At 38.5% G+C, this 14,047-nt stretch overlaps 1 protein-coding gene across 2 annotated transcripts in view; it reads left to right on the forward strand.

The window, feature by feature from the left end:
- Positions 1 to 14,047, forward strand: part of Abca12 (ATP binding cassette subfamily A member 12) — a 168,986-nt gene that overhangs the window by 66,173 nt on the left and 88,766 nt on the right. The window contains exons 6-9 of one of the 2 annotated variants that reach the window (XM_006972243.3): positions 965 to 1,150; positions 3,287 to 3,465; positions 7,664 to 7,776; positions 13,641 to 13,710. In XM_006972243.3, coding sequence (XP_006972305.1) covers positions 965 to 1,150; positions 3,287 to 3,465; positions 7,664 to 7,776; positions 13,641 to 13,710 — 548 coding nt within the window. Of the gene's footprint in view, positions 1 to 829; positions 1,151 to 3,286; positions 3,466 to 7,663; positions 7,777 to 13,640; positions 13,711 to 14,047 lie in introns of those variants that run through there. The other variant, XM_076550169.1, reaches the window with a different exon arrangement.

A 14,047-nucleotide genomic window follows, 5' to 3' on the forward strand; every position in this document is an offset into this window, starting at 1 on the left:
TTCGAAGTGAGCTTATGTGTAACGTTAGATCAGAGCTGTGGATGAATGACCAGAGAACGTAGCATTTACAGTGCTTCCTGGAGAGGTGGATCCTGTCTGCTTTCATTATCCGTAGGAGCTGAGTTGCTGGAGAGCAGAGTATAAATTTTGTGATGTAAACTTAAGGGAGAATGAAGTTGGCCTCTACATCATAGGGTTATATGAGTTAGCTACTGGAAGGAACCCCTTGAGTATTACAATTAAATTTAGTTAATGTTGTAAATACATAAACTATTATAGTGATCAGTATTATGACTGAAGGAGTGTTTCATCTGCAATGCATCTGTACCATGGAATACATTGGCCAGATACGATGATTCCATTATGAAAATTATTTCCCACTACTGCTTGTAATTACCTTGACTTATCTATTTAAAAAGCATTTTCATATCCTCCCCCGCCCCTTTTTTATCTTTCTGTACATGAGACTGAAAGACAACACAATCTATCCCTCCACTTTTGTAATTAAGCGCAATTGGTCCTAAGGGTAGTACCTTCTGGTTTTTGAGGTCTTCCAAAGGTTATGACCAATTTTACAAGAAACCACACAGAGGTAAGGCACCTGAGCTTCTGCTGCTTAAGGCCCAGGAAAAAATGAATCTGATTTTTATTCAGAAAGATTTTTGTCAGAAGCCATTTGGCACTTTTAGGTCCTCTGGTCAGAGATAAGCCAATTCAGTTATATAAATGAAATGTGAGCCATTTCCGTCAAAACCATGACAAGAATTTACATCTTCCTGTGTACTCTCCCTCCACAACTCCACCTGGGTAAACTGGCTTATTTTATTGTTATTGTTCATTATTTCTTTGAAAAGCAGAACTTTAAAAATAGCTGTTGTGAAGATAGGCCAGTTACCTTGAAGATGAAATCTCGTCCTATTTACATTTTCTAATATCACGTCTCTATTCTCCCACGTATTTTTAGCTGTTGAAGCAAAATTCAACTTCAGAAGAGATACGCAGAGAGCTGTGCACGAGCTACCCAGGGTACACTGCAGAGTACGCCTTCTCTTGGCTCACTCTAGGGAAAAATGTGCTTAACAAGTTTTGCCTTTCGAACATGACAATTTTAGAGTCTTCTCTCCAGGAACTAAAATACCAGGTCTCTCAGGTGAGTGCGGATTACATATATATTTATCTCCAAAATCTGATGCTTCCATTCTGGGACCCCAACCTGACTCATTATGAATTATTGAGCAAGTCTGTAGCTCCCTTACACTGGGAAATAGTGCCTGGAATATTTGTAGACCTTTAGCATAATTTCCTCCCACATAAACACTTACACATGGTGTTTAATGTTAAGTAGCATTTCAATTTATCATTGAAATGTACAGGATTGAAATGATTTGATGTTGGATATGAAATACTACGTATGATTAATGTACATACACCTCAGATGAAATATAGCTTGGCTCCAAGATGAATAAAGAGTGTTTTCTCTGAGAACTGGGAGTGTGGTTACATAGGAGAGAATACAAGTTTAATAATTAAACTAGAAGACTCATACTCTTGTCAGAAGTTAGAAAAATGGCTAATATCCTTTTATTTTTCTCATGACATCAAACTTCACTTGTAAACTTTTGATGAAATCACTTTTCCTTGCCTCTCAATTTTACCATTTGATCCAATGCTATTCTGATAAAAGTACCCATGACCACTAGCAAAGCTAGTCTTAAGAGATGAAGAAAAAAAAAAAGAGGCCAATATCTAAATTTAATGAAACCTACATGCAGTGAAAAATTTAAAAATTCAGAATTACTCACAAAATTTAAAGACAGGAATAAATAAAACATGCCTATTTTAACATTTCCCCTTGATTCTCTAAATTATATTGAAAGGAACTTTTAATTTTTTGAATTGTATCTTTTAGTAGTCTGGTTCTCACAAGAGCCAGGTTAAGGACAGCATTACAATAACTCAAATTGTAGTGTGAAGCTCTGACCATCCTTGAATTTGTACGATGGTTGGAGATGTAACTCAGTGATAGAATGCTTTCCTCACATCCCCAGTACTATGGGAAAAAATCTTCCTCAAGTAGAGTATCCCGAGTGTCCAAAACTATACTGTTCAAAATCAATCAAATCAAAATCAACCAAAATCAATCAAAAAAACAAATAGAAGGATCAACTTGACTGACATGAATGGGTTATAGAGAGAATTGCTCTGGGTGAGAACATAATGAAGAAATACTTCTGAAAGAACTAGCTAGACCATGTGATTAAAAAGCCATAGCTTTGCTGGTTTGTTGATAGCACAGGTTATAGTCATCAGGTAGATTCATTCACAGTTAACCATCCATCATAACTAATGTCTATTGCTTTGGGGCAGAATCTGGGAACACTTGATTCTACCACATACAAGTCTAATAGTAAGCACTTTGGCGAATGTATTTCTACTTGTGCCATGACTATATCTATAATATACTGCTTTTATTTTTCTACATAAGTTAGTTTTAAGGGATCTCCACCAAAAAAATAGACATCCTAGTAAAAGATATGGGGGCAATATGCCTGCATCTCCCAGGAAATGTAATAAGAAAAATAAAAAAGCATTACTTAGGGTCGTCTGGACAGGGAAAGGAAGCTGCACTTATGAATTCACAGTGATTATGGCAGCATGCATGAGAGTTATGTAAGCTCAAGCCAGACCAAATCCAGGCATGGAGACCACACACCCCGGTCTAGGAAGTACTGACAACTGATGGATGCAGGAGAAGGAAAATCAGTTTTCTTGAAGAGTAGGGCTCTTGATAAGTTGACACACTCCAGGGGAAGGCCACACACCTGAGAATATATGGACAACACAATTGGAATTGATGGGTAAAAAAAAAAAAAAAGACACAAAGTTGGGTGGACAGGGAAGGGGTAGTGGTTGTGGGAGGTATTGTGGGAGCTGAATATGGTCAAAACACATTGTATTAAATTCCCAAAGAACTAATAAAATAACATAAAAAGAAAAACATTCAGAAATTAATTTGGTTTTAGACAGTTAACTTTAATTTCTGAATATATAACTTAAAATATTTTATATGAGTATCATTTAAATATGCTAATATCTGGTACTCTAAGGGGGTGGGGAACAAGGTCGATGATGTGGAGAGATGTTTGCAGTTTTTCCAAGGAAGAGATGACTTCAAACTGAGTGAAGATGAAAAATGTGGTTTTAAAAAACTATTTTCAGAGACAGTAAACCACACGACTACAAATGTTAAAGTATCATTTCTTTCTCTGTGGTTTGGCTTCTGAAGATGTCGCATGACCCTGACAACCAGAAGAGAGTGTTCCAGGGACTTGCCCAGGTGCTATCCTTTTTCTCCCAAGTGCAGCAGCGAAGAGAAGTGTGGCAGCTGCTGTCGAGTTTTCCAGACGTGTTTCGGAATGACACCTCACTGAGCGCTCTGTTTGGCGTTCTTCGAAAGGCAAACAGGTGAGTTAATGGCATGTTAAATGGAATGCAATTGTTCACAAAGAAGTCTCTAAAAGTAGTTCCTGTGAGAGTTACTGTCAGGAAGGTCATTTAAACACTGGGAAATGAGCATCCTACTACAGATTTGAGCTCTGGAGGGGAATGTGTCTGTTGAGTAAATAAGAAAGACACATTGTGTTTGCTCATTGAGGTCCGCAGGCATCCATGAGAAGCAAGAGGAAAGCTCACCTCAAAACTACACATTGTTGTGTGTCCTAGAGTTTCCAAGAATGAGGTACAGAGTAGAACCTACTTGAACCAGTAACAGAGGATGATTTGGGACAACCTGAGCTCTATGCACATGTCACTGAGCTAACTCAGAATAAAATGTCTCAGTAGGGTTTGCTTTGTACCGTTCAATAAAAAACAGCCCTGTTGGTTGAAGTTTGCTCTAGCCTCCCAAATGGGACTGACTTCCATCACAAATGGTCTTTCTACGTCAACAGATGGTGTCATAGTTAGGGTTTCTACTGCTGCGATAAAACATTGTGACCAAAAGCAAGTTGGGGAGGAAAGGGTTTATTCAGCTTATGCTTTCTACATCACTGCTCATCATTAAAGGAGGTCAGGGCAGGAACTCAAACAGGGCAGGAACCTGGAGGCAGGAGCTGATGCAGAGGCTGTGGAAGGGTGCTGCTTACTGGCCTATTGCCCATGGCTTTCTCAGACTGCTTTCTTATAGAAGCCAAGACCACCAGCCTAGGGAATGGCACCACCCACAGTGGGCAGGGCCTTCTCCTATTAATCACTAATTGAGAAAATGCCTTGCAGGCTTGCCTACACCAGATCTCATGGATGCCTTTTCTCAGTTGAGGTTCCCTGCCTTCAGATAACTCCAGTGTGTGTCAGGTTGACACACAAAGAGCACCACATCTTCCAATGAAGAGCAATGCTAGTTTTGCTCTTAGATTGTTTCTCAATAAAATGGAGGCCTGTTTATATGGTGCCTTAATCTCAATGTTTATTTGTAAAAACTAAAAGTTGAAGGGAAAACAAATACCGATACAAAGAATGAGTGAGCAAAATGGTTTATTAATGGATTTGAAGTCCAGTAAAAATGAATTCTAGAGTCACGCACTGCCATGAAAAAATTCAATACCACACTGTCAACAGAATCAAGACGTAAAAAGCCCTGCTTGAGAAGCTGAGGGAGGAGGGTGGTGAGTTCGAGATCAGCCCGTGCTACATAATAAGGGCTCATCTCCTCTGTCAACGCTCATTGACACCACTTCCATTTGGTAAATATAGATAGTACTGAATTGAACACTAGAATACACACTCCTGGTTTTAATGCCTTTGGATAAAGACTTAGAAGAAGGCTTGCTCCATCATATGGCAGTTCTATGAGTAATATTTTGAGGAGCCTCTACTGAATTTTTCCATAGAGCTTGATGCACCGTTTAGGGTTCCTAAAAACAGTGTGACAAGGCTTTGCTTTCTCTCTATCCTCGCCAACACTTCTTGACTTTCCTTTATTCAATACACATTTGGCCATGTGTTCTCTTGAGAGAAATATCTTTTCAAATCCCTGGCCATTTTTAACTTTCAATACTTCACACAGTAGGAATTACTTATATATTTCGGAGGTAAGTTTTTAACGAGATATATGGTTTGTAAATTTCTCCTCCCAATCTGTTCATTGCTTTTACAAGAGAGTGGCATTTGACTTTTATCCAATTAAACAACACTGTTTCCTTAGTGATCTGGTAAATGTCTATCAATTTATATATTTGCTATTTCTAATAGGATATCACGACAGGGTGAGTTTTTGAATACTTGGCATGTGGTAAGGTGACAGGAATGGACAGCTCATCCTTAATTAAAGAATTTAAAACTTGTGCTTAATTTAGTCTTTCGAAAACTTTTAAATAAGTTGGGAACATCTTGAATGTGTGATTTGCTTTTTCAAAATTCTGTAAGTTTAATGAAATTTAAACATAGTGTAAAGCATCTTAATTAAGAATGCCAATAGTTTGGGGCTGGGGATATGGCTCAGAGGTGAAGAGTACATACTGCTCTTACAGAGGACCTGAATCTGGTTCCAAGAACTCCCTCATGCAGTTCACAACCACTTATAACTCCAGTTCCAGGGGATCCAACACCTTCCTCTGGTCTTCAGGGACACCTTCATTAATGTGCACCTACCCTCTCACACACATAATTGAAAATAAATCTTAAAAAGGAATAGTAATACTTTGTTTCAACAGCTCTATGTGGCCAGTAGGTAGTGTCTTAGAGCTGATCGCTCTTTAATTTTATTAGAAAAAATTTAATTCATCTCTACACTAAATTATTCTGTTAAAAGTCATTGTTTTCAAGTCTACAGAGATGGCTCAGTGGGAAAGAACACTTGCTACACGAGAATAAAGACCTGAGTTCAAATCCCCAAAATAAACATCTTGACAGGGCTGTGCATACGTGGGATCCCATCACTGGGGGAGGAGATGGGAGGACTCTAGCAGTCAGTCTGGCTGAGCTCAGTTTGCTAACAGATCTTGGTTCTCAGTGCAATAAGGTAGAGGTGACGGAAGACATCTTAATATCCTCTTCTGGTCCCCATCTCTATTTGCGTGGACATGTGCATTTGCTTACTCACACACAGGTCCTCTCACTTTGTCCCTTACACACACACCACACTCTACACACAGTCATCTGCACAGAAGAAATACCTTCTAAGAACGATATCCAAATGATGAAATTTTATGTTTTTAGTTAAATAGAAGTCTGTGTTAGAATTAATTTTGTTTCTTCTAGCTTTTTGAAATGTGATTATTAGAAAATTTAAAATTAAATATCTGAGATTTTTTATTGGAATACCATTTTAAAGCAAAATCTTTATTATTATTATTATTATTACTAAATTGATAATGTCATTAAAAGCCACAATTTCCTCAAATTTTTCATCATGAAATTATTGTCTCGCCGGGCGGTGGTGGCGCACGCCTTTAATCCCAGCACTCGGGAGGCAGAGCCAGGCGGATCTCTGTGAGTTCGAGGCCAGCCTGGGCTACCAAGTGAGCTCCAGGAAAGGCGCAAAGCTACGCAGAGAAACCCTGTCTCGAAAAACCAAAAAAAAAAAAAAAAAAAAAAAAAAAAAAAAAAAATTATTGTCTCAGTGCCTCATTTTACTCTTGGTTACACAAATTAAAGGGACGAGTGGCCGGGTAGAAAGCTCATCTCCTTCCTTTACCTCTGTTTTTTGAGTTGTAATCTGTATAGTAATAATCTTCAACATCAGATTAGGTTGTTAAGATTACAATAATAATTAGCAGAAATGAGCAATCTCAGAAGGTATATGAAAGGCCATACATGGTTCCTAGCTTTTACGAGGAAAAGGTGTTGCTGGGATACGAGTCATGAAACTTTTGGAAAATCTTTCTTTATGTAGAAAGTGACTTGTTTTGAATAGTTTGCATTTCATATGATAAATAATGGGGGGAAATCTATGATATAAAATAAATATATCTTGATTCAAAGTATCAAACTCAAGCAAAAGTGAATAGCTGCTGTTTGTGCCCGGTGCGGACTGCCGGTCTTATTGCTTACATGACTCTTAGAAAGCCAGTGCTGGGTGTTTTGAGATTAATTTTGAGATGCATTTGGAGTAGCGCCTGTGGGCCACTTAGGGGACAGAATACAGTCTTAATTAGCACGAGTTCTAATTTTTAAAAAACATTATCATTTCTTTAGCAAAATATTCATATATATGACATGCTCATGTAATAATTATTCCTCAAACTAGATCCAGGCTTGACTTTTAACAAAAATAGTTTCTAGTATTTAATTTTGTCTTCTAATTTAAAAAAAAAAAAGGCTTCATTTCAGTGTTGGTTGCTTTATCCTAACCACTTGTTTATAATTTTTAACAGGAAAACCCAAAAGCAAACACCTGACAAGACCTTTGCTCCCTCACTGCAAGGTCCTTGAGTACAAGTCTTTACAATTCTGGAAACATAAAGTTCTCCATTCTGGTTCAAGAACAATGTTGGGAGAATTTGTGCATGAATAGACAATGAAGTAATTAACTTACAAAAGCAGCATCTTGTCTTTTATAGGAATCATTTTCTATACTGTAGCCATTTTCTCCTTGAATAACCTTTTGTTTCTGTCTGTAAGGCCCACAACACAATCTGCTTTAATCTGTTCCTCTCCTCATTAGGGTGCTGCTGGTAGTGCAGAAGGTTCACCCACGTGTTCAAAACGACGAAGGATTCAGCACCCTCCAGAAGTCTGTTAAACATCTGCTGAACACTCTGGACTCCCCAGCAGAAGGTATTGTATTTTCATCTCACTGAAATAGATGCAGCATCACAAAGCCCATCAGAAAAATGAAGCGGAATACAGCAGATGCAATCATGGATACACAGCATTATTCCCAGAGGAGGATGTATGCTATCTATAAGTCCATGCCTTGAGTTGAAATGTGAAAGGAAGCCATGGCCCCAAAGAGGATGGGTTTTCTTTATGTAAAAATGAGCCCTCTTACCTTGCAAACTTATTTTTATACTTGGGATAGAAAATGAATATCAGATAGTAAGCATCCAGAAATAATTTCTATGATTACTCTTTGGAACAAAAACCTAAACTGAATTATAAGATTTGTAGCCTTATTTTATTTTTTTTGAAACAGGGTGTCACTATGTAGCTTTGACTGTCCTGGAAATCACTATGTAAACTAAGATGGTCTTGAATTCACAGAGATCTGCCTCCCTCCACCTTCCAAGTGCTAGGATTAAAGGCATTGGTCACCACACCTGGCATGTGTCCTCATTTCTGAACTTGAGTGAAAAAAAAATCAGAAAGAATGTTTCAATGGAAAAATATACATTCATCTAACCTCTTGAAAACACATGGTAGATATCAGAGCATAAATAATCTACCAGTAAAAGTCAATCACCCCAGTATGACAAAATATAGCATGTTGCAACAGAGTCAGAAAATGTCACCTTTGAATATATAGAATGTCATTACCTAGGAACCACATGGAGACAGTTGGGTGGACACATGCAGGCACACACAAAGGTTTGGAGCTGTTAGGAGCAAATCCCCACTGCGCGAGCAAACACAGGTTAACATTTACCTCTTCTGAATGAATTCAGAAGTATGCTTTCTTGTCTGCATTTGCCAGTTTTTAAACAAGTAGACTTCTGCTTTTGGATTCTAAAGAAAGCATCCTGCAAGCATCAGATGAAAAGCTGACTGTTCTTGTATTGTCTCAGGTGCCTTATGAAAAGCAGGCTTTAGAAGCCCGTGAAGAATTCTCAGTGCAGAGAATTCATGCTTAGATACCAGTTTCTGTTGGTAAAGAGACATTTTCTATCTATAGCTACAGAACTAATGGCTTGCTTGCTAGGTTGATTGTTTCTAATGTTAATGTTTTTATGAACACTGGAAGAGGTTTACTCTCTTAAAAGTCTGGGCTGGAGAACCAGGCAGTGTGCTAATTATTTCCTCTTTTGTTTTTACTATTTGCATTTTAAAGACTTGAGAACTTCACATTTCTCTGACCATTATCTTTTATTACACCTTATAATTAATAATAATAATAATAATAATAACATAATTAATAATAATATTAATCAAAGTGATCAGCTTAAGATTTTCTCCTCATAAAGACAAAAGCTTATTCATGTCTTAGAAGCCAGAAGTAAACAGTATTTCTTATTAACATGACAGCAAAACCTTTTCCTGGTGAATGATATAATTCAGTTTTCTATATTTCCATATTTAACAATGGCCAAGGTTTATATCTATGACTGTGCTAATGACCTTAGAAAGTATTAAAGCATGCCATTGGATGGTTAAGATGACAAAAAAATGCAACCAGAGCCGGGCGGTGGTGGCGCACGCCTTTAATCCCAGCACTCGGGAGGCAGAGCCAGGCGGATCTCTGTGAGTTCGAGGCCAGCCTGGGCTACCAAGTGAGCTCCAGGAAAGGCGCAAAGCTACACAGAGAAACCCTGTCTCGAAAAACCAAAAAAAAAAAAAAAAAAAAAAAAAAAAAAAAAAAAATAAATAAATAAATAAATAAATAAAAAAATAAAAAAAAAAAATAAAAAAAAAATGCAACCAGAAAAGGTATTCTTATCTGCAAAATTGGATGTGTTTAACTCCTCTTTGTTATTAAATCTATGCACTTGTGAGGTCATCCATCTGGGATAGCAGTGCGGATGCATTCAAGTCTGTTTCCCTAGTCATTAATTCCAGGCCCCTACCTGCTTGAATAGAAATTTCATGGCCTTTGAAAGCTTTCCACAGGTATTTGGGCTTCTTCAGGAAACTCAAATTCAAACCAATGATGCTAATTCATCTACATGAGAGCCTCTGACCACAAGTGCAGAAGCTTGTCACCTCAGCCAGGTCATTGAAGGATATGTACTGTTACCTAGGTTTTACATTCACTTAAGGTAGAGTGAGTCATAAGAGAGTTAGCCGGGCGGTGGTGGCGCACGCCTTTAATCCCAGCACTCGGGAGGCAGAGCCAGGTGGATCTCTGTGAGTTCGAGGCCAGCCTGGACTACCAAGTGAGTCCCAGGAAAGGCGCAAAGCTACACAGAGAAACCCTGTCTCGAAAAAACCAAAAAAAAAAAAAATTAAAAAAAAAAAAAAAAAAAAAAAATAAGAGAGTTGGTTGGCTCCTGCTGGTCTCACATCAGCATTCTTTCAAACGAAGAAAACAACAGCGCCGTCTGTGTCAACACTAAGTGATTTTGTTATCAAAACCCTTCTGAGATATTATCCCAATCCACAGCCAAAGACACTGGCTTTATATGTGTTACTCCGCCAGCAAGAGGCCAGTCAGAGAGTGGACCCTGGACCTATGTATTCTCAAAGCCAGGTCCCTTAGCTTTTTTAATGGATGACCTCACTCATGTTTCCTTTCAGAGACACAGACACACTGGGCTACATAGTTTCTCATTGGGACACGCCAGTATCTGCTGTCACCAGATCACAAAACTGTTCTTATCTCCTATGACTGATGGGATGTCACATGCCATGACATACTTCTTCCCACATGACACATTTCATAACTATCCACTAATGTCCTACACATCCGGATACCTCACTTCCTGCTCCCTATGACACGCCTCAGATCCAGCCTGAATTAGAAGCACACTTAGCACATCTTTCGAAGCCTCCACATCAGCCATGAAAACACAGAGATGCGGTTGTCTCCTCTCTTTGTCTTAAGGGGTCTAATTCTTTACTCTGCCCAATCTGGGGTCCCTAGATCCTGGATACTAAGCTCTAGCGGTTCCTTTTATGAAGAGTGAGTTTCAGGAGCAGAGGTCACTTTTGTGAATCATGGGCATGTGCTTTTTTGCAAAGTCATAAATCCAGTGAAGTAATATTTTAATGTAGAAAACAAGGTGGGCAAGATTACTTCGTGGGAAGCACTTGCCTTGAAAGCCTGATGACTTTCCCATGTGTGTTATGGCACATACATACCCACATGTGCACACATACTGTACACGTGTGTGGTAATAAATAAGAAATTAAAAGTTGATTCTTAAAACAAAGTAATCCTTCCTGGTTTCTAGCCAGCACAGCACAGATGTCTTTGCACATCCATGTTTACTCTTATATTATTCATAATACCCAGGATCTGGAAACAGGCCTTATGTCCATCAACACAAGAATGGATATAGAAAATAAGGCACATATCACCAGGGAGCATTATATTAAGTGAAATAAGCCAGGCTCAGAAAGACAAATATCAAGTTTACCATTATATATGGAGCCTGTGTTTAGGTTTAGGTAGAAAAATAGGAGGTAGATAGGTAGATAACGATAAATAGATAGATAGATAGATAGATAGATAGATAGATAGATAGATAGATAGATAGATAGACAGATAGAGACGTAGATACATAGATGATAGAAAGGAGACTATGAAAAGAGACAAAATCTTACGGGGGTAGAAAATAAGAGAATGGTGGGGTGTGTATCATGGAAGCAGAAGTGTGCTATTTGGAAGGATGGAGGGGTTCAGCAAACAGGAGAAAGATGAGCGTGAAGTAAAGCAGTGGAGGGTAAACAGGTACAAAGTATAATAAAAATATACATACACACATATGTATGCACCTACCATATATATATATATTATACACACACACACACACACACACACACACACACACACACACACACACACTCACACACAAAAATGTCACAGTGAAGGGCCAGCAGGATGGATACTTGCTGGGTGCTTGCTGACAAGAATCATGGCATGATCTCAGTCTGGGACCCATAAGTAGAAGTAGAAACCCAACTCTCAGAGTTGACTTCTGATCTCAACACTCACGCTGCAGGATGCATGAGAAGCAATAAATGAATAAATGAAAAGAAGTAGAAAATATCCCAACAAACCCCTTTCTTGGTATGCCACCTCCCCAAAGTAATAATAATTAAAAGAAACTTTGCTGATGCAAAAGGATTATCTAGATGTCTGTGGGCATCATTTTTTTACATGCCTGATTCTACAAAAGCCATATAAAGAAAAGCTTGCTTTTCGATGGTTTTAACATTTTCCTATTCATTTGGTCTGTTTAGTATACTGGGAAGAGTGTTTCTTCCAAAGTACTTTATAGCCCTTAGTAGACAAAGGGGAAAGTTTCTGTTTAAGTTTGGGGTCAAGTCTCGCTGATAACATGAAGTTAATTTCTATTAGTTACTCACTTTAATAGCTTGATGAAAAAGAGACACTCCATACCCAGAGAATGTATAAATTCCAACAAAACTCCCAAGAGCCTCACACAGAAGTTCAAAGTGAACAAGAAATGGTTTGGGAAATGATTTTGCATACCTTTCCATTGAAAAAAACATAAGTCTCAATAGATTTCTGTCCTTAATTTTTCAATATATAGATATCAGTAAGTAATAGTATTACCATTACTGACTGGGATGTTTATTCTGGGTGCCTTTGTTGCTGGTCTTTTAACTTGATGATCCATGTTCTATAGGTAGGACAATAATATTCAATTGCCCTTTGGATAAACCTTAGAAAAATCCACTCCACTGAACAGGAAAACTGAAAAGGCCACTCTGACAGTTACTAGAGGCCAAACCAACTTAGACATGAATGATACAGAAGTTGGTTGGTGGAGCAGTTAAAATTCTGGGATATTCTTCTATATATACATTTATTTCATTAAAACAGAAAACATAAAAAAAATATGGTGTCTATATAGCTTTGCACTAGGACATTTTCACAAGACTGTAGGACACACGACCTGGAAACCATGGGAGAACCAGTCAATCTGCCAGTTTAAGGTCCTACTAAAAATAGTGAGGCCGCTGTAAAAATGACAGCATCCAAGCATCCTGGCTCATCCAAAGATGGGGCTGATTCCCTTCCTGAGCAAGATGGCTGAAAGCCTTGGATTTAGTGTTTTTGTTTTTGCCATGACTGCTTAAAGAATTTTTCATTTCCAGTTTTTCATGTTGTTTCTACACCCACTTCGTCTGTACAATTCACCTACATAACAAGCAGAATCAGGAACCTTTTAAACCTCCAGGTTTATGGCGTCTCTTCACGTATGGTGTCGTTACATCCAGCTTTTGGAGTTGCCCTCTACCCTCCACACCTTCTTGTTTGAGATAACAACACAATCCTGTTTACAGTGGCCAATGCTCGTTCATAACTGGGTCCAGTGATCACGGCCTGCCTTTTGAAAGAAAGTACAGATTAGTGAAGGCAACTGTTTCCTAGGTCTACGTCTGAAGCTCCCAAGTTGGGGTGCGGGGGTAGGCAGAAAAAACCATCCAGTGACACGGTAGACCGAAAGTGGTTTCATTTGATTAACCAATGGTGATCAAGGTTCACAATCTTCATTATGGTGTCTGAAAGTCACCTATGAAAAGAAGTCTCAGCACAAAATAATGTGGCGGTCTGATGTGTGCATGAAAAAGTTGTTAGAAATCCCATAAATTGGGATTATTTTAATCAATAGACACCATTTCCTACAAACACCTTAAATGTTCCCAACAAAAAGAACGTGAATATCATTTGTAAAAATTTTGCATTTCCCACTATTAATCGAACTTGAGATGATTGGGGGGGGGCAGGGGCGGTGAGGAGTAAAAGTGTCTTTGACCGAAAACATTCTATGTTTACCCATGTTTTATTGCTGTAGGTGACAATTCAACGCACACGTGGAGCGGTGATGATGAACAGGCATTGTCTCCAAGCAGTCTGGCTGCTCAGTAAGTGGTATTTTCAAATTGTGGGTTACCTGGCTGAATAAACAAAATCATTTATAAACACCATTATCTTATTAGCATGGACAACCATGCAACCATAGAATCAAAGGAGATTATCAAGACATAGTGAAGTTGAAACTAATTTGGGCGTATTATTCAATATACTTTGGGTGGACACAGCATGAAGAACTCTTCTTGTTCTAAGACTGCATGACTGACGTAACCTGCCATGTCTGGAAGGGCTACTCAGTGCCTGTGAGTGAAGTCTTGTAGGAACTTGTTTCCAGACTCATGAAGTCTTTCTCTGTGGAAAATATGTAAGCATCTGTGTTAGCCTGCT

Source organism: Peromyscus maniculatus, chromosome 13 (assembly GCF_049852395.1).
Source record: "Peromyscus maniculatus bairdii isolate BWxNUB_F1_BW_parent chromosome 13, HU_Pman_BW_mat_3.1, whole genome shotgun sequence".
In the NCBI taxonomy this organism is placed as follows: Eukaryota; Metazoa; Chordata; class Mammalia; order Rodentia; family Cricetidae; genus Peromyscus; species Peromyscus maniculatus.